The following is a 24,404-nucleotide window of genomic DNA, read 5'->3' on the forward strand; positions in this document are numbered from 1 at the left end:
GATTTGTCTTAGTTTCACTTCCAGAACTCATAAAGGCAGAGACGCCAGGCTCAAAGCTCTACTCTACGAGCGGGCCCTGGCCCCGCAAACGGCTCCCGCCCCTTCCCAATCCTCCCCTGTTCAAGAAACCTCCTGGCCTCCCTCCCCACGTGTTGGGGATAGGCGGGACAGGAATCAGGCAGACACTCCCACTGTGGAGCCGCCGAAAAAGAAATCTAAGGCACCTAAACAGACCACGAGGTCTACTAAATCGAAAGAAAAATCAAACAAACAAAAGAAGGGACGGCAACTCACTGGTGTTCAGCCCTTGAGTCCTCCTGTGCTACAAACGGTGCCTTTTCTCTCCGGTTCCACCCTGCAGCTCCAGGAACCGCTTCCTACCCTCCTCCAAATGGAGGACCCCTCCCATCTTCCTCCCCTCGAGCTCCTAGCCCCCCACCTGGAGCTGGAACCGCAGCCTCCAGCTGACCCTTCTCTCTCCCCCCCTCCTCTCCCGCCCTCGCAAAGCTCACCTCCTCCTTTACCCAGCCCTCCCCAATCCCCGGAACCGGATGAGTCACCATCTCCTGTGCAGCCCAGTGCCTCGGCGCAATCCAGCGGACGCCGCCGCCGCTCTCCACCCCCGGTTCCGCGTCAGCCTGCAGCCCCTTCCTTTCCCCCTCCCAAAAGGAGGCGCACAGCGCCTCCTCCACACCAACAGCCTTATGGGTACCAGGAATACCCTTACCACATGTACCCTCCCCCTCCTCCCTTCCCTGTTTACCCCTTCTACTACCCACCCCCCCGATTCGTTCAGGGGAACCCATCCTACACACTATCCGGATCCAAATTTTCCCCAACTCCCACGTGAACCTCCCTCGGCCACACTATCTCGACCTCCAGATCCCCAAGGGGAGTTGGATCCCCAGGTTTTCCCTTCCCTTTCCCACCACCCACTCAACAACTCACTTACCTCAATAGATTACACTCATTCCTTCCACAGTGGCAATCCATAACCACAGACACTTGGGTCCTTGATATAATTGATAGAGGATATGCAATTGAGTTTGATGACTACCCACCTGTTGGGAGAATCATTGTCACACAACCTTCCCAGACCATATGGGATAAAGTCCATTCCTTACTCATTAAAGGAGCTATATCCTCACACACATCCAACACCTGCTTCTATTCTTGTTATTTTCTCATAGACAAAAAAGATGGCGGACTACGGCCCATTTTGGACCCCCGCAAACTCAACACTTTCATCACCCCACGTAAGTTTCGTATGGTCACCCTTCCCAGCATACTCCCCTTCATTCCCGAAGGTGCATGGCTAGCAACAGTAGATCTACGGGAAGCATACTTCCACATCTCAATTAGACACTCTCACCGAAGGTTCCTCACCTTCACGGTCCAAAATTACCACTTCTCGTTTAACTCTCTACCATTTGGCCTTTCTACTGCCCCAAGGGTGTTTACAAAATGCATGGCGGTCATAGCCTCACACCTTCGCCAGCAAGGTATAACAGTTTTTCCGTACCTGGATGACTGGATGTTGGCCTCTACTTCGAAGTCTCAATTATACACAGATATTCATTACACCTTATCTCTTTTGCAGGATCTCGGCCTGGTGGTAAATCACGAAAAATCGCATCTTCAACCAACACAGCGCATCCAATTCATAGGAGCCATCATAGATTCCACACTCCAAAGAGCCTTCCTCCCAGAGGACCGCTTTTTGAAACTTCAACAGGCTATTTTTTCCCTCATCAACTCACAACAGGCCTCGGCCTGGGCTAGCCAATCTATACTTGGCCACATGGCATCTACCACCAGTGTAACCCCCTTCGCTCGGCTTCGGATGAGGCCTCTGCAAAACTGGTTCATCAGAACTTTCGACCCCCTCCACGACCCACAGTTCCGAATCCTTCACCCACCAAGCGTTGTGCTACACTCCCTCACATGGTGGACAAAAGCACGCAATGTTCACCTGGGCATGCCATTCATACAACCACATCCATCCATGTCCCTGACAACAGATGCCTCCAACTCAGGCTGGGGAGCACATCTCAAGGGATTCAAAATCAGCGGTCACTGGCTCCCACAAGAGCTCCACTTCCACATAAATGCACTAGAAATGATGGCGTGGAGAAGGCCCTTCGAGCCTTCACCCGCATTACCTCCAACCATATAGTCCAAATAGTAACGGACAACACTGCAGTCAAATATTACATCAACAAACAGGGGGGAACTTGGTCCCAAACACTGACGTCAATCTCAACTCGCATCTGGGAATGGTGCATTCAGAGAAACATCCTCCTCACGGCCATCCATCTACTGGGCCAGGACAACATACTGGCAGACTCATTAAGCAGAACAACAAAGAACAACCACGAATGGCACCTCCACATGTCCCAATTCCAGATCATCACACACAAATGGGGGACGCCCACAATAGACCTATTCGCATCCCCAGTGAACACTCACTGCCCAACATATTGCGCAAGACTCCGCCCTCACGCATCCCCAGGTTGTCTCGGAGACGCCTTCCTCTTCCGATGGACACCGAACCTCGTTTACCTTTTTCCACCCCTCCCTCTCCCCAGTCATAGCCAAAATAATTCAGGACAATGCAGATTGCATCCTGATCGCTCCCTGGTGGCCGCGCCAACACTGGTTTGCCACACTTCTGCAAATATCCAACAGGGAATACTTCCATCTCAAACCCTCACCAGACCTTCTCACAGTGGAAAACGGGCTCGTTCTCCACCCAGACCTCCCCTCCCTCTGCTTAACAGCATGGAGGATCAGACCACAATAAACCTATCAGAGGAGGTATCACGCATACTCCTCGCTGCTCATAAACCATCCACTACAAAATCTTATGCTTGTAAGTGGTCATTATTCACAACATTCACGAACTCAGTGGGACACAATCACGGCACCCGTTTCTGTGGTGCTAGACTTCCTGGTTCACCTTTCCAATAAAGGATTCTCCCTCTCTTCAGTTAAGTGCCACCTAGCTGCTATATCATCCTTTAGAAGGAAACGTGGCTTGCCGTCCCTTTTTCAAGATCATTTGGTTCAATTGTTTCTAAAAGGATATAAAAATGTCCACCCTCCTGTCTCCCCCCCTCCCCCACAATGGAGCCCAGAGCTAGTGCTATCCCAGCTATCAAAGCCTCCCTTTGAACCCATGGCCTCCAATGATATATCTCACCTCTCTTGGAAAACGGCATTCCTGGTGGCCATCACCTCTGCCAGAAGGACCAGTGAACTCATGGCCCTCAGATCGGACCCACCATATGTGAGATTCCATGATGACAAGGTCGTCCTGCGTACCGATGTCACTTTTTTACATAAGGTAGTCTCTCACTTCCATATGTCTCAGGGCATCATACTACCAGCTTTTCCCCCAAATCCATCTTCTCCACTTGAGGTGGCTCTCCACTCCTTAGACGTTAAGAGAGCCATATCATTCTATTTGCATAGGACATCTCCTCATAGAAAATCACCAAAGCTCTTTTTAAAATACAGGAAAGACATGATGGGGCACCCTGTCTCCTCCCAGGGCATAACCTCTTGGATCGTCTCTACGATCCGACTAGCCTACCAATTGGCAGGAAAGCAACCACCGTCTCGTGTGGTGGCTCATTCAACCAGATCACTCTCCACCTCCCAAGCTTTTTTGCGTGGAGTTCCGCTGGATCAAATCTGTAGAGCAGCGACGTGGTCTACACCATCCACGTTCGCATCACGTGTTGGCCAAGAAGGATGCAGCCTTCGGCAGAGCTGTACTATTTTCCTGCGTGGCATGACCCACCTCCAGGTCTTCGAGTGTCCATCCGTGAAATTCACACAACCCGCCCATCCTCCCCTCTGTCATGCCTCCATTTAACCTCTATTTGGCGCTAGGGGAACTACCTCTCAGGCGCACGCCGGGGCTTATATACCGGGGGGGCCGGGAATGGGCGGGGCTTGGGTTTATACCTTAAAATAATCATTTAAAAATTCATTAATAATTCTAGAAGTTCCGGATTGCTGCGCATGCGCAAGGGAGAACCCATAAGTGTGAATTTCACGGATGGACACTCGAAGAAATACGGTTACAGGTAAGCAACCTTTATTTCACAAACATCCAGAGACCACTCCTCTGAACCCCAATGATGACAGATCTGTACCACACTTGCCACACAGAATCCCCATGGGTTAGGGGGACTGACCAGTTGTAGTTCACTGCACATCCAGAAAGCACTGTGGCTCTCACCATTAGTGGATCTGGACCACACTTGGCACACATACCCAACATGACCAACTCTAAGTACAGGTGTGGTTTGAGGGGGATTAACCTGGCATGGTGTGAGTTGTAGATGTAGTCCATCCACATCCTTATGCATTTTCTTCATGGGACAGTTCACAACATTCAAAAAATGACTTTTTCAAAAAAACCTGTGTTACAAATTATGAAATGCTTAACCCGGCCATTGTCAGGTACCTCAGCTAGAATATAAAGTCAAAGTCTGAGGGCAAGAAAGCTCCAATTTCCAGAGAGCACTATGACTCCCATCAATGATGTATCTGGACCCCAAGACAAACAGAAAATACTGATTGACCCTATAATTTGAAAATACTGATTGACCCTATGATTCACCCACATCCATAGAGCACTAAATCGGGCACACATACTCAACATGCCTAACTTTGAATACTAGTGGTTTTTGAGGGGATTGACCTTAGAGGCTGGGAGTTGTAGTTCAACTACATCCAGAGAGCATTCTGAATACAACCAACGCTGAATCTGGACCAAACTTGGCACACATACCCAATATTTCCATTTTTAAATACTAGTGGGGTTTGAAGGGAATTGACCTTGAATTTGGGAGTTGTAGTCCATCTACATGTAGAGAGCACAATTAACCCAAATGACAATGGATCTGAACCAAACTTGAAATACATACCTAACATGGCCAACTTTGAATACTGGTGGGATGTGGGGGAATTTGACCTTGAATTTGGGAAGTTGTAGTTCACCTGAGCGCTGCATTCAGAGAGCGCTGTGAACCAAACCAACAATGGATCTGGACCAAACTTGGCACACAAACCCAGCATGGCCAACTTTGGATGCTAATGGGGTTTGGTGGGAATTGATCTTTAATTTAGAAAGTTGTAGTTTACCCACAATCAAAAGAAAGTTGTAGTTTACCCACAATCAAAAAACACTATGAACCCAAATGACAATGGATCTGGACCAAATTTAGCACACATACCCAACATGTCAAACTTTGAATACTGGTGTGGTTGGAATAATGACAGATGATGATGGAAGTTGATGGTTGGATTTTGTAGTTGAAACTCCTCAATTATTTTAAGTCAGGTAATGAAAGGCATGTGTGTCAAGTTTGGTTTCGATCCATCAAGTCATGGAGGAGCCTTTGTGGTACAAACAGACACATACATACAGACTTTAACTTATATAGAGAGCAAAGCTTTCCAAACTGTGCATTGCGACACTAGTGTGTCAGCTGCAATGAGTAGGTGTCTTGTGAAAATGTAGCAAGAAACCTCTAAGTCTATGTGAGATAAGCAATACATCATATTTAACAAAATATAAATGAGAGGTTTTAATGAAATACATTGCATTCCCATACATGTTCTTATTACAATTTAGGTATGTGTCCCTATCTCTTATAATGGATTGGTTTAACCTCCAATTTACTAATAAATCTGAATTACCGTGTCACAAAATGATGCATGTCTCAAAAGTTTATCACCAACATAAAATGTTTGGAAAGCTCCATAGAGAGGTGGATTATTTGAAAGCTTTTAAACAGAGGCTGGATGGCCATCTGTCAGGGGTGATTTGAATGAAATATTCCTGCTTCTTGGCAGGGGGTTGGACTGGATGGCCCATGAGTTTCATTTTTTTTCTGCCAAAGTGGAGTATCTTGCATTTGTCACTGTTGAACTTTATTTTGTTAGTTTTGGACCATCTTTCTAATCTAGGCTTCCTCAAACTAAGGTCCTTGCTCAGGGTCAACCTAAGCCTGAAATGGCTTGAAAGCACACAAAAACAACAACAACAACAATCCTACCTCATCAGCCAAAAGCAAGCCCACAATTCCCATTGAAATACTAATAAGTTTATATTTGTTAACATTGTTCTTCATTTTAATTATTCTATTGTTTTAAGTGTTTTTTTTTTTGCACTACAAATAAGGTATGTGCAGTGTGCATAGGAATTCATTCATGTTTTTTTTCCAAATTATAATCTAGCCCCTCAACAGTTTGAAGGACTGTGACCTGGCCCCTTGTTTAAAAAGTTTGAGGACCCCAGCTTTAATCTGTTAAGATTGTTTTGAATTCTGCTCCTGTGTTCTGGAGTATTGGCTATCCCTCCCAATTTGGTGTCGTCTGCAAACTTGATGATCATGCCTTCTAACCCTTCATTTAAATAGTTAATAAAGATGTTGAACAGGACTGGGCCCAGAATGGAACCCTGCGGCACTCTGCTCGTCACTTCTTTCCAGGATGAAGAGGAAGCATTGGTGAGCTCTTTTTGGGTTCTGTCATTTGACCAATTACAGATCCACCTAATAGTAGTATAATTGCCTAGCCCTTGTCTCCTGGATATGCCATCAGCTGGAGACCCCGCCCACCAGCACCAACTATCGCTTTGGGCCAGAGTGAAGAGAGAGGGGGACAGGGGACAGTTCCACCTTGTCTCCTGTGCTATTCTAATAATATAATATAATATGATATAATATATTGTATATACATAATTTATAATATTGTAATGTAATGCAATATAATAATATATTATAATTATATATTTATATTACATGTAATATTACATGTAATATTACGATATAGTGGTGCAATATAGCAATGTTTAATGCTGATATCGTACTGTGCTAATAATATAATATATTGTATGTAATATATATCTTGTAAGCTGCTCTGAGTCCCCTTCTGGGTGAGAAGGGCGGCATATAAATAAATGAATAAATATTTGTGTTCTGGAACAGCTGTTCCAGGGGCTCCAATTTTGTGTTTTGCACTGAGTGTTTGTTCATAGTCCTAAGTTGCAGAGACTTTGCAGATAGGTGGCTTCCTTTGGCTGCATTCATAGGGCAAGCCACATGCTAATAATAGTTAGGATCCCTGGTCCCGCCCCTCTCTGCGTTTTTTTGAGGGAAGGGGCCATTTTTCAGGCAGTCACTCACAAGGAAGCCAGCCTATAGGACGCAAATCAGTTTGTCCCGTAGGAAAGGCTTCATTCCTCAAGACCATCTGGGGTCCTAACTGACTATCCAGTTCCAGGGAAACGGAAGGAAAAGATCCCAAAGGCTCTGGCTGAGAGCTCACAGCCTCTCAGCCTCACAGCACCAGAGGGGAAAACAGACCTGAAGTTCCCACTAGACAGCATCGTAGAACCACGGAATTCCAGCTGCTATATCTTCAAGCCTCAGCCGGTAAGGTCTGCTTGATACCTAGACGCACGTGGATTTCGGTAGCAGCACCCACGCCGACTAGGCATAGATAGAAAGCAGCCTGGGAGGGATTATAAAGAGTTCTTCCTTATGCTGAAATAGTACAGTTAAACCAAGTCAGTGCCAGTCTCTTAAAGACTAGAATAGTAAAGCCTTGAAGTGTTGTTTGAAGATTTGTTCCTTAATAAAGACTTTGTTGTACTTTTAAAGAACTCTAAAGCCCATTACTTCTGGAAGTCTCTAACAATCTCTCTTCGGGCACCCCGGCTTCCCACTGGGTTTAAAGTGTGCGTCCAGTAGAATAAAGACATTGTGTACAGGCCTAGTGGTGACAGAACAATTTGACTAGTTTGTTTGCAAGAAGTTCACGGGGGTCTGACTGAAATCAAGATATGCTACATCCGGCATTCCCTGTATCTACCAAGATTGTAACTCTTTTGTAAAAAGAGTTAAGATTAGATTGGAGAAAGAGAGAAGATTAGTCTGGCAATGTTACTTCTTTTTGAGAAATCCACCATGACTTTTAGTAATCACAGCATTCCTAAGAGACTGCAGACTTTCCCAGCACAATGCTACAGCTGTCTGTTTGGGCCATGCATCTTCTCCCTGCCCATTTTTAAATGCCTTCGCAGTCCACACTCTGTAACATCCGGGAGAAGGGGAGGAAGAGAGGGGGGGGGGGGGAGAGCGCGAGCCGCAGCAGCAGCAGCGTCGCCCAACTGCAGCAGCGATGGCGCGAGGCCGCCTCTGCCCACCGAAGAGGCTCCCGTCCTTCACCCAGCGCCGGTTGCTATGGCACCCAAATCTCCCCTTCCTTCCTTCTTGCCTTCCTCCCTCCCTGGCTCCTCTTCCCCCCTCCCCCGCCTCCGCATGGCTCGTGCGTGCTGACGTGCGCGTGACGCAGGCGGCAGGCGTGCCGGCGGCGGCGGTGGCTGAGGGCCCCTCCTCCAGAAGATGGCGAGTCCGTGCGGGCGGCAGGAGTGCTCCATCGAGAGGCGCGGCTTCCGCCACCAGCTTGACTCGTGGCGACACCGGCTGCTGCGCTGTGTGGGTGAGGGACCGAAGGGGGGGAGGGAAGCCGAGCCGAACCCGGAGTCGCCAGTGACCCTCCCCCCGCCCTTCCTTCCCTTCCCTTCCTCCTTCCTTCCTGCCTTCACCACACAGCCAAGGCGAGGGAGGGAGCCCCTCCCCCCACCCTTAGTGAGTCTTTCGCCCGTTCCGTTGCCGGCCAACTGTCCCGCGCGCGCACACGCTCTCGCGCTCCCAACTCCCCCCTCCCTTCCCCTCCCTCGCGGCTTAGCCTCTCAGCGCGCGCGCCTTCTCTCTCTCTCTCTCTCTCTCTCTCGCTCGCGCTTCACGGCCTACGCTCGGCCCCGCCCACTCCGGCCTAGTCTCTCTCTCTCTTTCTCTTTCGTGCTTCCCTCCCCCGCCCCCTCCCTCCCGTGTGGGGAAGAGGGAGGAAGAGGTCTCTTTGTTTCGGGGAAGGGGGGTGGGTCCGGCCTCATCCGCCGGATTGGGTCAAGGGAAGAAGCAGCCCAGCCGTGTTGTGGAGGCTATAGCTCCTGTCGTGATGCGCTTTCCCCTCCAGTGAAAGAGCTCAAGGCCGGTTGGGAAAGTTACCCTTGAATGGGATAGATTCTTGGAGGGTCGGATTGTTCGGGAGGTGACCACGCCCCTCTCCCTTGCCTCCTTCTCTTTTTTTTAAGCGAACCTCATCTTCATCCTCAGCCGCCCCATTCATTTGCTCCTCGCTTTCCTTTTCCCAGCCTGGCTCGCGCTCCCAGTCCTGTCCTCTCTACTCTAGCACCAAGCTGAATGTAGGGAATGGATGGGGTCGAAAGATCACGCTTCCTGACCTCTCCTACGTTTTGGCACACAATATAGGTCGCACGTGTCAAATCCAAGCCTCCTGGCCTGAACCTAGCCCACCATATCATTTCATGTGGCCCCCACGATGCATTCAATGCCAGGGCAACATGGTTACATTTGTGCAGGCTTACATTTATTTATTGATTTAGGGCCAGGGGCGGCTCAACCCATTACGCAAAGTAAGCATTTGCAGTATTTATTATTTATTTACATCACTTATATCCCGCCCATATCAGCCTGCAGGTGACTCAGGGCGGTCTACATATCGGCACAATTCGATGCCATCAATACAATACAAAAGCAAAAACAATTAAGGGCATTTAGACAAAAAATAACAATTTAAAAAGAGCTATATCCTCTCATTCCAATCCTCATCCGTTTCGTCGTCTTGGCCGTTCCTGGGTCATTCTCCATCTCAAGCTTGACTATTCCGGGGTTCCGAATGCCTGCTCGAAGAGCCAGGTTTTCACTCTCTTACGAAAGGTCAGGAGGGAGGGGGCTGATCTAATATCCCTAGGCAGGGAGTTCCACAGCCGAGGGGCCACCACAGAGAAGGCCCTGTCTCTCATCCCCGCCAAGCGTGCTTGCGAAGCAGACGGGATCGAGAGCAGGGCCTCCTCAGATGATCTTAACTTCCTGGAGGGTTCGTAGGAAGAGATGCGTTTGGATAGGTAGGCTGGGCTAGAATCGTTTAGGGCTTTATAGGCTAAAGGCAGCACTTTGAATTGGGCCCGGTAGCAAACTGGCAGTCAGTGGAGCTGATGCAGCAGAGGAGTTGTGTGCTCCCTGAGTGCTGCTCCTGTTAGCAACCTGGCTGCTGCATGCTGGACCATTTGAAGCTTCCGGGCCATCTTCAAAGGCAACCCCACGTAGAGCGCGTTGCAGTAATCTATGTGGGATGTAACCAGAGCGTGGACTACCGTGGCCAAGTATAGTTGATTTTGCCCAGAGGCGCTCTTGGGGGAAAATAAACCTTGACATATGCGAGTTGTAGTTACTGGGATGTATAGTTCACCTAAAATCAAAGAGCATTCTGAACTCCCACCAATGATGGAATTGAACCAAATATGGCACACAGAACTCCCATGACGAACAGAAAGTATATATCAATGATTGGTTGGGGGGGGGCACCAAAATACTGTTTGCTTACCTAGGGCTGCCTCTGTTTAGGGCTTTTATATCCCGTCCTTTCTCAACCTCCGCAAAGGGACTCAGAACGGCTAACAAAGTGGCACCCCATGGCGCCCACATCAAAACATAAATATACAATTAACAGCAATGTAATAATAACAATATAAAACAGTATAAACAGTATAAAACCATATAAACAATATAAAAACAATATAAAAACAGACAACAAATAGTCAGTGGTCACAGATTTAAATCATTATTCAAGGGCAGTCCATCAGTTCTAAATAAGTCAACACGTTAGTAGGTCAGCCTATTCTCCAAAGGCCTGATCCCATAGCCAGGATTTTACTTGTTTTTGGAAGGTCAAGAGGAGCAGCAGATCTAATTTCACTCAGGAGGGAGTTCCACAGCCGGGGGGTCACCACAGAAAAGGCCCTGTCCCTTGTCCCCGCCAAACGTGATTGTGACAATGGGGGGACAATGAGCAGGGTCTCCTCAGATGATCTTAGGGCCCTAGGTGGATCATAGCAGGAGATACGTTCGGACAATTACTGATGGTGCAATGGGTTAAACCACTGAGCTGCTGAATTTGCTGCCCGAAAGATTGGCAGTTCGGGGAGCAGGGTGAGCTCCCACGGTTAGCCCCAGCTTCTTCCAACCTAGCAGTTTGAAAACATGAAAATGTGTGTAGATCAATAGGTACCGCTCCGGCGGGAAGGTAACAGCGAGCCACATGACCTTCGAGACATCTATGGACAACGCTGGCTCTTCAGCTTAGAAATGGAGAGGAGCACCAACCCCCAGAGTCAAACATGGCTAGACTTAATGTCAAGGGGAAACCTTTACTGTGACACGTCAGCGGTTCGAATCCGGGGAGAGTGGATTGAACTCCCTCTGTCAGCTCCAGCTCCCCATGTGAGAACGCGAGAGAAGCCTCCCACAAGGATGGTAAAACATCAAACATCCGGGGTCCCCTGGGCAACGTCCTTGCAGACTGTCCATTCTCTCACACCAGAAGTGACTTGCAGTTTCTCAAGTTGCTCCTGACACAAAAAAGAACCTTTACAATTATAGACTGCCCTTGTAATGCAACCATAAGGCTGATACGGCCCTCCAGAAAATGAATTTGACATCCCTGATATAGCTTATTTGTGGTCACCCTTTGTGACAAGAACATCTTCATATTTCCTGAACCCTTTGGATTATGAAGGGTTCCCACAAGAATAACTTAAACTTAACTCCCCTTATGTACAACATGGATGCAGGTGGGAAACTGTGCAAAGTTAGGGAGGGGATGTATGTTCTCTATGGTAATGGTGCCTTTTAATACCGAAAAAACTGATGTCAATTTAACTGTGAATCTATTCATGTCTTAATGGAGCCATGATGAGCTCAGTAGAACTTACTTTAAGGTAAATGTGTATAGTCTTACATTCTAAGTGGTTTTATAAAATCCAGTATCCTTTCTCTTTCATCCTTGGGGACAATAATGCCTTTACCTTGCATGACAAGAGAACACACACACACACATCCTGTGGCTTAATTCATGCTGCTAACTCCACAGTACAGTCTTATGCATGCTTACTGGGAAGTAATCCTGTAGTCTTCACGATGTTGTCCCCTCGAGTAGGTATGTGTCTAGGATTGCAACCTTCTTAAAACAAAGACGATAGTAGATATTAGTGTAAGGGCAAGGGCAGTAGAAGCAAATAATTTTAAACTGAGCTCTGTTTCTTGACAGCAATTGAATGTTCTCAGATTATTTTCACTCTAATTTTATAGGTCACTCTCAAATTATGTTCCCCAGTTTATTCATTTCAATGTAACGCTAAACCTTTGCTTAGAAACCATCATTTTTTGCTTGCTGTGGCTAGCAATTTGTCTACATAAGCATATGATATTTATTATTCTCAGGCATTTTCTTTTTCCTAAACAAGTGTTTAAAGACAAAATATTTGCCATTGTTCCTTTATGGCACATTTTTAAACTAATGATATATTAGGCAATGTTCAGTACATTTTCATCATTTTTGTTTGTATCAAAAATAGTCCAGTGCTTTCGAGAGCTCGCTGTAATTGCACTGACATCTGTGTGGTGTGGTCATTTCTATGAAGATGATTGTTCAGTGATAACTTTTCTCACTAAAAATATAGACCTCCTGTTTGCTTTTGGTAAATATTGCAAGAAAGAATGCATTAGAATATGCATTGAGATATCTATAGTTAGGTTTGATTTGGATCAGCTACTAGGGGTTTACCTCTGGGGACTTACATTGGGATTGTCTCTGCCTGCTGGAAGAAAATACAGACTTATTCTTTCACCTAATGCCATTTTTGGACTTTAAGTTGTGTTAATGTCTGAGTGGTACAGTGAATTTACAAGAAGGCTAAGAAGCTACCTTAAAGTATTTAATGTCATTACAAATATCTCATCGGTTGTTATTTGTGTTCATTCTAGTGTGTATTTCACTTTTGCTATTTGAAATCTTGTGATTTGCATGGAATGTTGTTTCTGATGTTTTACTCAGAAGCTTGGGTAGGAATGCTAAATATGTTCACAAATTGAAAAGAAATACTATGTGAAAGTACTTTTTGTACAAGTTTAAGCAACCATAAATGCTACAGATTGGGGGGTTATATGTGTTATCTAGGGACTTTACCTTTTGCTGTTTTACTCTTGTCCTCTCAGGCTCTTTTGAGCCCCAGTTTCTGTTTGGGTTCACTTCTCCTTTTTGTGTAAACATAAGATATGAGGAAATTACTAAACTGTGAAGGTTAATCACCTAGTCATCCAGATTATTTTTGGAGGTAAAGTACAAAAACATTTTAGAAGGTCCAAAGTTTAATTGTGTTGGTAGTATTTTATCTTGATAGCATTGTAACCTAAGAGTTTGAACTGCAAATTGATCAGTTTTATGAGGTCTCTGTGTAGTGTTTGCTTCGTACATAATATCCATAAATTGCAATGGTGTAATAAATGGTTGGCTTTGTTTTTCCATGATTCTTTCCCCCTGCAGAGATGAAGTATTTGTATTAGTGGATTTATTTTGATTTAAAATTTAGTGAGATGGTAATGGAAAAAATGCCTGTGATTTCAGAAACTAGGTTCTACTAGGACTGCCTTCCAGGCAGGTTCTAGTACTGTTTTGTTATGTATTTGTGGATGGTTGTATTGGTCTTACTCAGTATATGGCACACTTATGGGGAAACAGAAGAAGATTGTAATTCTATCAGTGTTGACATTCTTGTTTCGAATAATACTATTGCATCACATCTTCAAACTTTGTGTTCTAAAGTCATTTTGTAATGAAATTATTTGACGATGGAAGCAGATGCTCAACAATATCTCTTTTGTTTGTTTAACTGAATATGGGTTTTCAAATGATTCAGTTCAGTTATTTTGGTAAAATACCGATAGTTACCTAGCTAAAATTCAGCTGCAGGTATTAAAACTTGAATGAGGCTTTTGCTTGCTATATTATCAAATTGACTTGGTTAAGAGAACTATGTAGCACAATACTCAGAAGATAGAAGCAAGTATATGTTGTCAAAATCAGGATTAGGTGCTGACATGTCAAGACTGTAAAGTTTGAAATAAAATCATTTTGCTTCTTATCAAATATCTGTTCTCATAACACATTGTAATAAAATGTCATGATAACAGATGCCTCTAGATTTACTTGATTCTGTGTTTTTGTGCCATAACATGTTTAGTAGAGGAAATGGCAAACAGATAGAATAACTCTAAATTACATTTTTGAATTCTGTTCATATATTTTTAACTTGACATACTTAAGAAATTGGCATAGTTCTCATCAATTTGATGAGGACCATTTAAAAGAAATATTAAGTTAAGTTGCATATAAAAGTCCCTTGTCTAGAATCGATATTTTCTGATGCAAAAAGCCCATGGGCTTCATTTTTATAAAGCAAAATTCAGCATTATTGTTGCTTATGGCAATGATAAAAGTAATTCAGAAAGATACATCCACATACAGACTATGAGAGTGGCAATTTTCACCTGTATCATTAGAGAGCATTGTATTGAATACATTGTTGGCTGTCAGTTACCCAGGCCTATATGCATACAAATCTTGGTAAATGGAATCCCAAGGCTTCTTAAATCATAAGAAGAGGAAGTCACAGGGAGGAGGGAGCAAGCTTGTGTTCTGCTGCCCTGGAGACTAGGACGCAGAACAATGGCTTCAAACTACAAGAAAGGAGATTCCATGTGAACATTAGGAAGAACTTCCTGACTGTGAGAGCTGTTCAGCAGTGGAATTCTCTGCCCCAGTGTGGTGGAGGCTCCTTCTTTGGACGCTTTTAAACAGAGGCTGCATGTCCATCTGTTGGGGGTGCTCTGAATGTGATTTTCCTGCTTCTTGGCAGGGGGTTGGAGTGGATGGCCCATGAGGTCTTTTCCAACTCTATGATTCTGTGATTCTATAACAATTCCATAGAAATGATAACTTGTTGTTGGAATCGTGTTGATTGTGACATAAGTTACAAAATCAAACTTCATATCTTTGCAGTATGCAGTTAAAGTTTTTGTACATTTATCATTTTTCAATCCTAGGCGTTGTGCAACAGCTAAAATATGAGATCCATATAAATGGTAGATGTCTACACTTAGACACCTCAAATACCCTGATAGCTAAAATATGCCTGAATGCAGACACCTGTTTTTTCCAGAAGCAAAGCATTCATGCTAATTTAAAAAAAATCTTAAATGGAGGATTCTGTCATGAAGTATTTGGAGGGCTTTTTAGTAGCTCAGCACAATCTATGCAGATAATCCAGGGCTTTGCAAAACTGTGAGGAATGTTAAAATAGATATTTCACAAAATTCAGAGTACATTTCCAAAATGTTGGTGACTGCAGCTTCAAATCATGGAAACACCATTTTCATTATACTATTGTATTCTCAGCTATATGAATAAGACATGTTATTATTGAGTCGGTTAGAATATGTGCTAAGGTATCTGTCCTTTTAAAATACAAAATGTGGTTTCTAGGGAAAAGATTATGTTCTAGCTTGTATGTGATTTAAATAAAAACATGCAATTTATACATGTGTATTCTTCATATATGTATGCGTGTTCTATTCAGCTATTGCAACTTGTACACAAATGTCTTCTGTAAATCTGCCCTCATACCTAAGATAATTTGGGTAAGTTGCATGCATGGGTATGTTAATTATTATGCATTTGTTCTATGGCTAATAATGAAACAAAGCTCTTTTTTGGAATTTCTGCAGATTATAGTTTCAAACATATACTAAAATAGTGGCATATGCTGAACTGTATGTTTGAACATTGAAAATAGTTCATATTTTACTGAATAAAAAGAAAGAATGTGGAGAAAGGTGGAAAAAATAGGAACTCTAGCAGCACCTTTAAGATGAACTTTATTAAAAAATTTAGCATGACCTTTTGTGAATATTATTTCACTCCTTCAGATACAGTACAGCATGATATCCAGGCCTCAAGATATAAATCATATTTGCATAGTTGTGGGATGGAATGTAATCGGATGTAGAAGAATGCATAGTTGGTTTTCATGTATATTGTAGTGTTCAGTGGGTGTTAAATTCTCTGAAACATAACTTTACATAAAATGTCACTGTCAGATTACATGCTTATCTTAATTTTCTTTGGCTGGGAAAAAAAGATACACCATCTCATTCAGATTAATTAAAAATGTTTGCGGCATGGGGTAATCATAGCTTCTAGACTTAATTCTAGATTCTGGCTAAAATAATGTTTTTGTTACATACATTGTCATAAATATCTCCATGCTTATTAATAGGGTTATGCATGTTTGGGTAGTACAAATCTATGTAGAGGAGAGGGAGAAACTGGAATGGATAAGAAGCGTGTGTGGATCTTCTCTTTTCTGATCATTGGAAAGCCAGTTATTTTTTTTCCAATTTTTACATTTATCTTGGATCATTTGTGCAGATACGTTTTCATAAATATATTAGATTTTTCATAGTGAGATAGTTAAACTGCATTTTTCAATAGTAATACTGAACATAATTTGTTATTCTGGCCAAGAACCCTATCTTAGAAAGGATTGGCTTCTGATAACTGACCAGAGATCTAGGTAGAAAAATACAGACTTTAATATCCAGTCCCCCTTTCGTTCTTGAAACAAAATATAAATAATAGGACAAATGCATTTTCTAATTATGTTTCTAAAGGGGTTATGTGTCTTTTCCTTCCTTACCACTTTTCTTATGTTTCTTTCACTCCTAATTTCCCCTTCTCTTCTCATTTCCTTTATGTCATCTTCCATTATCACTTCTAAACCTTTCTGTTCATCACAACATCATGTTTCAAATCTTTCCCAATCACATCTGCTTGTATAATATCTTTGTAAGGTGACCCTTACCATAGTTTGTTCTCATTCTAATTTGTTTTACTGTATTCAAAGTTGAAGCCAGAGACATGGTTTTTAAGCTCCTATGTACTGGAATGTATTCTGTCTAGTGTTATAATAATAAAACTTTTATTTATATTCCGCCTTATCTCCCCAAAGGAACTCAAGGCGAATAACAGAACAGAAGAGAAGTGCAGAATATGAACATAACACTGTTTACTGTTGAAACTAAGTCTTAAAAAGCGTGCTTAGGGAAAACTAATGACTAAACCAGGGGTCCACAAACTTTTTAAACAGAGGGCCAGGTCACAGTCCCTCAAACTGTTGGAGGGCCGGATTATAATTTGAAACAAAACATGGATGAATCCCTATGCACACTGCACATATCTTATTTGTAGTGCAAAAAACACTTTAAAACAATACAATAATTAGAATGAAGAACAATTTTAACAAATATAAACTTATGTGTATTTCAATGGAAAGTGTGGACCTGCTTTTGGCTGATGAGATAGGATTGTTGTTGTTGTTATTGTTTGCTTTCAAGTCGTTTCAGACTTAGGTTGACCCTAAGCGAGGGCCGGGTAAATGACCATTGAAGGTCGTATCTTGGCCCCCAGGCCTTAGTTTGAGGACCTCTGGACTAAACTCAGTGTTAGCCTTAACAAGGGTAAACCTTAATTTTGGTGTCTTCAATATTGTAGCCTCATTTAAGCTGTTTCACAGACAAACTTTCTTTTTAGTGCTAGCAGTTTTGTAAGAGTGAATGAAATACGATAATAACCTTCCTGTTCAGAGAAGTTTTACTTAGTACAGTAAAATGAATATATTCATGTGGCTCTAAAGCTTTATAGTTTTTTACATAGTTTTTTATGTCTTGCATTCTTGGAGTTTCATCTCTTCTGTTTGAGCATTTTTACTATGTGTTGGAATTTCATTGTATGTCATTGTCGCCTTCCTGAAGTATGGTTCATTTTCCTTTCTTCCTAAAACCATTTATACCCTTGTTCCTGCTAATGTTTGCAGCATTACCCAATGTAGTGCCATCTGTGACTTTAACTAACATGCTGTTTACCCTTTCTTCCAGATCCAGTTTCTGATCCTACTTCCACATTTGGGAGTATGCAAGGGACAAAAACATCTCTTTGCGTAGCTTGACTGGATGCCCCAAGACTAGGATGTTAGTATACTTAAACTATTTTCCTTCCTTTATTATGTTGCCAGTAACTATTTGTACATTGGGGATTTGGCTACATTTGGCTACCATGGCACTCTATAAACGCAAGATGCCAGCAATGGAGAAAGCAAATTTATAGTGCTTCTGTAAAGTTTGGCTGGGATGTTCAAAATGTGTGCCAAAAGCTGGACTCCTAATTAATTAAGATATGATAGATTCTTGGAAGCACTAACTAGTGTCTATTCCCATTATTGAGTGAAGTTAAGGAAATTGAGTATTTTAATTAAAAACATTTCGAATGTACTTAGGAATCTGCTTTTAGTTACTCGGTTTTTAGAAGAAGATGTGGTTATAGTATCTAAAATTTGTTAGATGACTAGGTTTAAATAAAGGAAAGAATGAAATGAATAATAGCTGAAATTATTTAAATCTATTGAGATTCAGTATCTAAAACATTAACGTGATACACTGTGCTTTCTGTTATTTGTATATGGTTTTAAAATAGCCATGTAATCCAAAATTGAATATCCTCTTCTTAAATAGGAAAGCTGTAACTTGCTTAAAATATGATTTCATGGATAGTTTATATTGCTATAAGTGCAGATATTTTCTGGAAGGAGAGGTAAATGATAAGACTGTTCCATTTGCTCATATATAGTAAAATCAACCCTGCCAATGATCTGTCAGGGTTTGCTTGTTTCTGGGTGCCCATCCTCTATATTCTTAACAGTTGAAGTGAAAGCAAAAGTAATTATGCAGAAAGCTACACAGAGCTCAGACTAAAAAAAAATTAAGCATCTTGATAGGAATAGGGGGATGCAATTCAGTCGGATGAGGAAGCCATTATGATAGGCTGGTGAGACAGGGAAGGGCTGCTGTACTTTTTGCCACTTGGCTGTTTAGCTGTAGACAGTTATCTACTTATGAGCCTGACTTATGACCTCATTCGACTATGTGAAATAAGCTTCCTAGGATGCTTTCACCTCGTCTGGGGGATGGAGACCTGCGCTGGACATCACACTGCGCTGGCCCTGTTCCCAACTGGGGTGAAAACACCAGCAGATTCTTTCACCCCAACACAGGAAGTTTCCTGTGGGGCCTCCCCGAGAGCTGTGTGCAGGACAACACATTCACCCCACTGAGCCTTCTTTCCTTGTGTCTAACTGATCATTGGTCCATCAAGCTTATTAATAATGATTTTCCAAAATCAAACACTATTTTTTTCTGGGCACTGTTGCTTGTTACCTTTCAGCAAGAGATGCCAATGATTGAACACAGTTCTTTGCATGATATCCCACTGAGCTTTAGCGTATCTTCCCAAAATGTATAATTCTCTTTCCAAAATCTTTGACCAGGATACACCTGAGTTTTAAACCTGAAATGTCATATATCCTAAGAGTAATTCACCTTTAGACCATAAATTCAGATAGGCCAGTGGGAGGTTGAATTAAAACTGTTTAATTAAACTATTTGGTTTAATTGGCAATAGTAATACAGTGTAGGAAATTATGAGTGCCACCGGAATTTATAGTATATTTCAATTGTACCACTATGCTTGTCAAAATATTGGGGGCCCAAAATCATAGATTAACTTCATATCTGATTTTTTATAGTTGAATTGTGTGTACCTTTGCTCTTTTTTCTTCTACTTTATATGAGCTTGTTTTTGATGGTGGGAAGGGAATTATTATTGTACAGTGGACATATATGTGCAACTCTATAGCATAGTTCTCAGTTAACCTGCTGTAAAATACCCTAATTGCAAATAATTCACTTTGTAAGATTGGAGAAAGTGAAATATTATATGGGCTAAGATAGATGTGTGGGGAAAGAAGATAAAAAGAAAATAAGATGAAATGTGGTAGTAGGAATTGAAAGAAGCTGTGACATGTTTGAACATTGGTTGAAAAAAGCAGAGATTATAATGGAAGAAAAAAGAGATATGGAAAAGAGGTTATAGTACCGTATTTTCTGGCATATAAGGCGACTGGGGGTATAAGACGATTCTCAACTTTTAAAGATAAAATATAGAGTTAGGGATATATTCGCCATTTAAGATTATCCCTGTTCCAACACTGTGTCCCCGCAGCCCCCGCTGTTCTCCTTTCAAGGACCTCCTCCGCCCTCACTGCTCACCTCCTCCAAAGGCCACTGGGCTTGCCTAGGCCCAAGGAAGTGCCTCCGGATGACGACTCCCAGCAGCCCCGAGCGGCGGTGGGCCTTGGATGTACTCCCTGAGGCAGGGAGGCATAGGAGTCAGGGAACTACTGCTCCCAGAATGCCTCAGTGAGCACATCCAAGACACGGTTCCTTGCACCTCCGGATAACGACTTCCAGCAGCCCTGGGTGGCGGTGTGCCTTGGATGTTCTCGCTGAGGCATTATGGGAGCAGTAGGAATCAGGGAACTATGGCTCCCAGCATGCCTCAGCGAACATATCCAAGGCACGTTGCCACCCAGGGCTGCTGGAAGTTGTTGTCCAGAGGCACTTCTTGGGCCTAGGCAAGCCCAGTGGCCTTCAGAGAAGGTGAGTGACAAGGGCGGAGGAGGTCCTTGAAAGGAGAGCAGCGGGGGCCGCAAGAAAAGCCCAGCGGGTCATAACCCCCAGCCGGTCTCCGTGGCAATTAGGCCTGCCACTCCTCCCCATGCCCTCCCTCCTTCCCTCCGTCCTCCTCCTCCCTCCCTCCCTCCTCAGGCCGCACCACTAAGGGAGATTGGATTCTATTCTTTTAATTATTATTATTTTAATTTATACCCAGCGTACTGGATGATCCCAGACTTTTCATAAGATTTTCCAAGCTTAAAAAGTCGTCTAGTACGTCGGAAAATAGGGTAGGTTAGTTGTAGGACTTTGCAAAAATAGGAAGGGATAGGATTGAGTTGGGAAACCAGAAAACAAGATGAGGCCTAGAATGGAGAAATGCATTTTAAAAGTAGTGCAGGCATAGCATGTACTAGGATATGAAAGACCCCCCCTTTTTTCTTCTTGTGGTGATTCATTTTAAAGTGTTGACTTGAATCTTTTATACATTTTTCTATTCTGAGTAACATTGTATCCCTTGTTCTCTCACTTTTGAGTCAAACTGCAATGATTGATTTGTAGATTTGGTGTGAACTCTGTTAGACAGTCTTTTTGATTTTTGTGATTGAAGTAGTTGGCATCTTCTTCCTTGATCAGTGTATCCTTTTAGTCAACATAAAACTAACATTTTCAGCTGAACTTAAAAAGTTAGTTTATCTGTTCCATGCAATTTGTCTATTCCTGATTTTGTTCTGCTTCATCTCCTTCATATCTATCTATCTATCTATCTATCTATCTATCTATCTATCATCAGATTGGGGAAAGGAGGTGAAGTGAAACAAGATCAGGGGCAAAGTTTGAAGAGAAGCATGTTTGGAGTTAAGGTTCTCCACATGTTCACCAATTTGTCTAAATAAAAAATACAAGGGGATCAAAATATTTTATAAGCTTTTTCTAGTTATCGTATTTGGTTCTTCTTTTCAGGTTCTCATGTGCCTGTGAGGGCTTTGCAACAGGAGGGAAAATTACTTCCAGTTCTCTCCTCCCTGACTGCTTTCCTTTTTTACAGGTCTGTGTGTATGTTTCTGTGTGTATACAATGAATTAAGAAAATTGGTGCAAAAAGGTGACTTAAAGTCTGCTTAAAGTCACTAAAAGTGGGCATCACAACAAACTCTTTTTAGACCTTGAAAAAATACAGAGGGATCCAATCCAGTCTCCCAGGATATACTTTTGTTTTTTGTTAGACATGCAGTTTGCATATAGAATGCACCATGGGAATGAGATCTCAAGCCGAGTAAAATCTTATCTCCATAGACAATGACTTATGTTTGTTACTCAGATTGCTCTTGACTTTTTGATTGCCTTGTCCAACCCAGTGCACCAATTTTTTTTTCCAACTAGTGATGGTTCTCAAATCAATTGTTAGCATAATTTGTTGTGTTGACAGCAGCCAAAATCAAACTTCATCCCTTCATTGGTTAAATGAAAAACCAACTTCATTGGTTAAAAATGCTGTTATTATATTTGCCCTGTAGTGGTAAGTGTGTAGTTTCTGTTCACAATGAGGCTAACTGTGTACAATATTGTACGTGTTTACATTTGGAGCAGGCTAGTTGGTTTGTTGTGAGCAATCTTACATGTTCTGTTTCAAAAGCTTGAAGGTTGTTGATACCACTGATGGAGGGATAATTGTGAATTAGTCTCTACTTATGTTCAGTACTCACTTCTATGGTAGATATATCATGGTGTGAAATATCATCATACCCCCATTGTGTGAAATATCATCATCTTATTTGTGCATTTCATTGGTTTTAGAGAAAAACTAGAATGAAAGTTCATGCCAAACTGAGAGATGAGAGCAAGCATAGCTATAGAACTAGCAGGGAATATAATGTGTTACCTCTAACTTGATATTTCTTTACCTTTTTTTACAAGCTGTGGCATTCCATAGACATTTCAAACTTTTCACTATGCTCTCAGTTCTTATCAGACCATGGTTTCCATCCTCCATCTCTCTTTTTATTTATTTTATAAAATCATTTCTACATGTCCTAGGAGTTGCTAGGAAATTGAAGTTCTAGATGTGTTAGTTGAAGGATAATTTGTGTGGATTACCTAAACCTTCAGGTGTTTAATAATAATAGTAATTGTTGCCCGCCTCTCCTAACAACTCGAGGCAGGGTGCAACAAAGTCAAAACATGAACATAAAATACATACAATAAAATATATTGATAAAAACACACCATTATAAAAAACATATACCAAACGCAAGGTAGAAAAATCAACATATGGCAGCAATAGAATTCAAATTAAAAACCCATGATTTAAAGTTGACTGGGTAGGCCTGCCTGAAGAGATGGGTCAAGTTCTGACAGATGTAACCCAATGTACAGCGCATTGCTGAAGTCTAACCTTGAGCTTACCAATGCATGTGCCACCGTCTTTAGGCCTTCCGATTCTGGAAGGGGCACAGCTGGCGCATTAGCTGAAGCTGGTAGTAATCATTCCTGACTGTATTCCTGATCATTTAATCTACCTTGGCTGACATTTGGAGAGATTGATCAGGAGCACTCCCAGCTGCGAAAACAGGGGGAATTATCATCCTATCCAGAACTGGTTGACACACCTCCATCCCTAGGGACCTCTTCACATGGCCTCTGAGGCTGTGCCATTTTGTGGGCAGTTGCTGTCGAAAGGGCAGGCATATGGGGTGCCTTGTGGTACCCCATGGCACCCCACGCACCCTTCCTCCTTCCCCCATCACATAGTAGGGATGGGAGAGGGTGTGTTGGTGCCCTGTCCCCATCATATGGATGAAAGGGTGGTAACGCACATTGCCCTTTTCTCCAATAAGATGGAGGAAATTGCAACAAAATGTGGCTAGCTCCATCAGAGCTACCCAAAATACACTTTCCTCCCTCTGGTAGCAGGGGAAGCATCTTGCGATACTTCTTCTCCCCTTCAGAAAGAATGGGGGTGGGGCCCAGCCACTGTCGTCTGATGGCACTCGCCCTTTCCAAAAGAGGCAAAAGGGGCAATTTAAACCCCAATGTGATGAGGCTGTAGGTTAGGATCCTTGATGGCAAACACCTCTGTCTTATCTGGATTCAGTTTCATTTGTTTTTCCTCATCCAGCCCATTGCCTCCTCCGGGCATTCTTTCAGAGAGCAGCTATCCCTAAGCACCACCATCTAGAATTTGAGAGGCACCATTACAACACAGTGCCTCTGATTTCCAGCCCTTCTAGGCATTCCAGAAGGATATCATGGTCAATGATATCAAACATTGTTGAGAGATCTTGAAGCACCAACAGGGACACACTCCTATCAGGGTTAAGAATGAGATTATCCACTAAAGCAACCATAGCAGTCCCAACTCTAAATTCTAGTTTGAAGACAGATGAAATGCATCAGGGAAGTGTGTGTTATCTAAGACTGCCTGGAGTTTGAGGGTAATTGTTTTCTCAATTATCTTGCCCAGAAAAGGAAGGTTAGAGACTGGTGAGTAGTTATTAATGTTCAGGGGAACATAGGGATACTTAGCTTCTTTAAATGAAATGAAAATCATCCTGTATCAATAAGCTTTTAATTCACTATCACCTTGCATCCCTTAGAGTTGTGATACACTTTATTTTTACCTACCTCTTATTTCCTTTTTGTTAAAGCAATTGGGAAAAAATATCTGTGCTACTTCTGGCTGTTTCTAGAAAGATTCACGAGTAGCTCAACAATGGTCCGTCAGACATAGCTTCATGCTCACTCTTGTTCCTGGGGCTTCCTGGCTCTCATCTAGCATCTGGTAATCATTACATTTCAACCTCTTTCTAGCAGGAAAAAGAGATGGGGAGGAGTCTCA

General features: G+C 42.7%; 1 protein-coding gene across 2 annotated transcripts in view; it reads left to right on the top strand.

Annotated features, from left to right (window-relative positions):
• Positions 1–8,378: 8,378 nt before the first annotated feature.
• The window catches only part of LCOR (ligand dependent nuclear receptor corepressor), an 85,696-nt gene continuing 69,670 nt past the window's right edge, over positions 8,379–24,404 (top strand). For both annotated transcript variants that reach the window (XM_060768237.2, XM_060768238.2), the window contains exon 1: positions 8,379–8,523. In XM_060768237.2, coding sequence (XP_060624220.2) covers positions 8,427–8,523 — 97 coding nt within the window. In that variant the 5' untranslated portion in view covers positions 8,379–8,426. The remainder of the gene's footprint in view (positions 8,524–24,404) is intronic.

This window comes from Anolis sagrei, chromosome 3 (assembly GCF_037176765.1).
Source record: "Anolis sagrei isolate rAnoSag1 chromosome 3, rAnoSag1.mat, whole genome shotgun sequence".
Lineage (NCBI taxonomy): Eukaryota > Metazoa > Chordata > Lepidosauria > Squamata > Dactyloidae > Anolis > Anolis sagrei.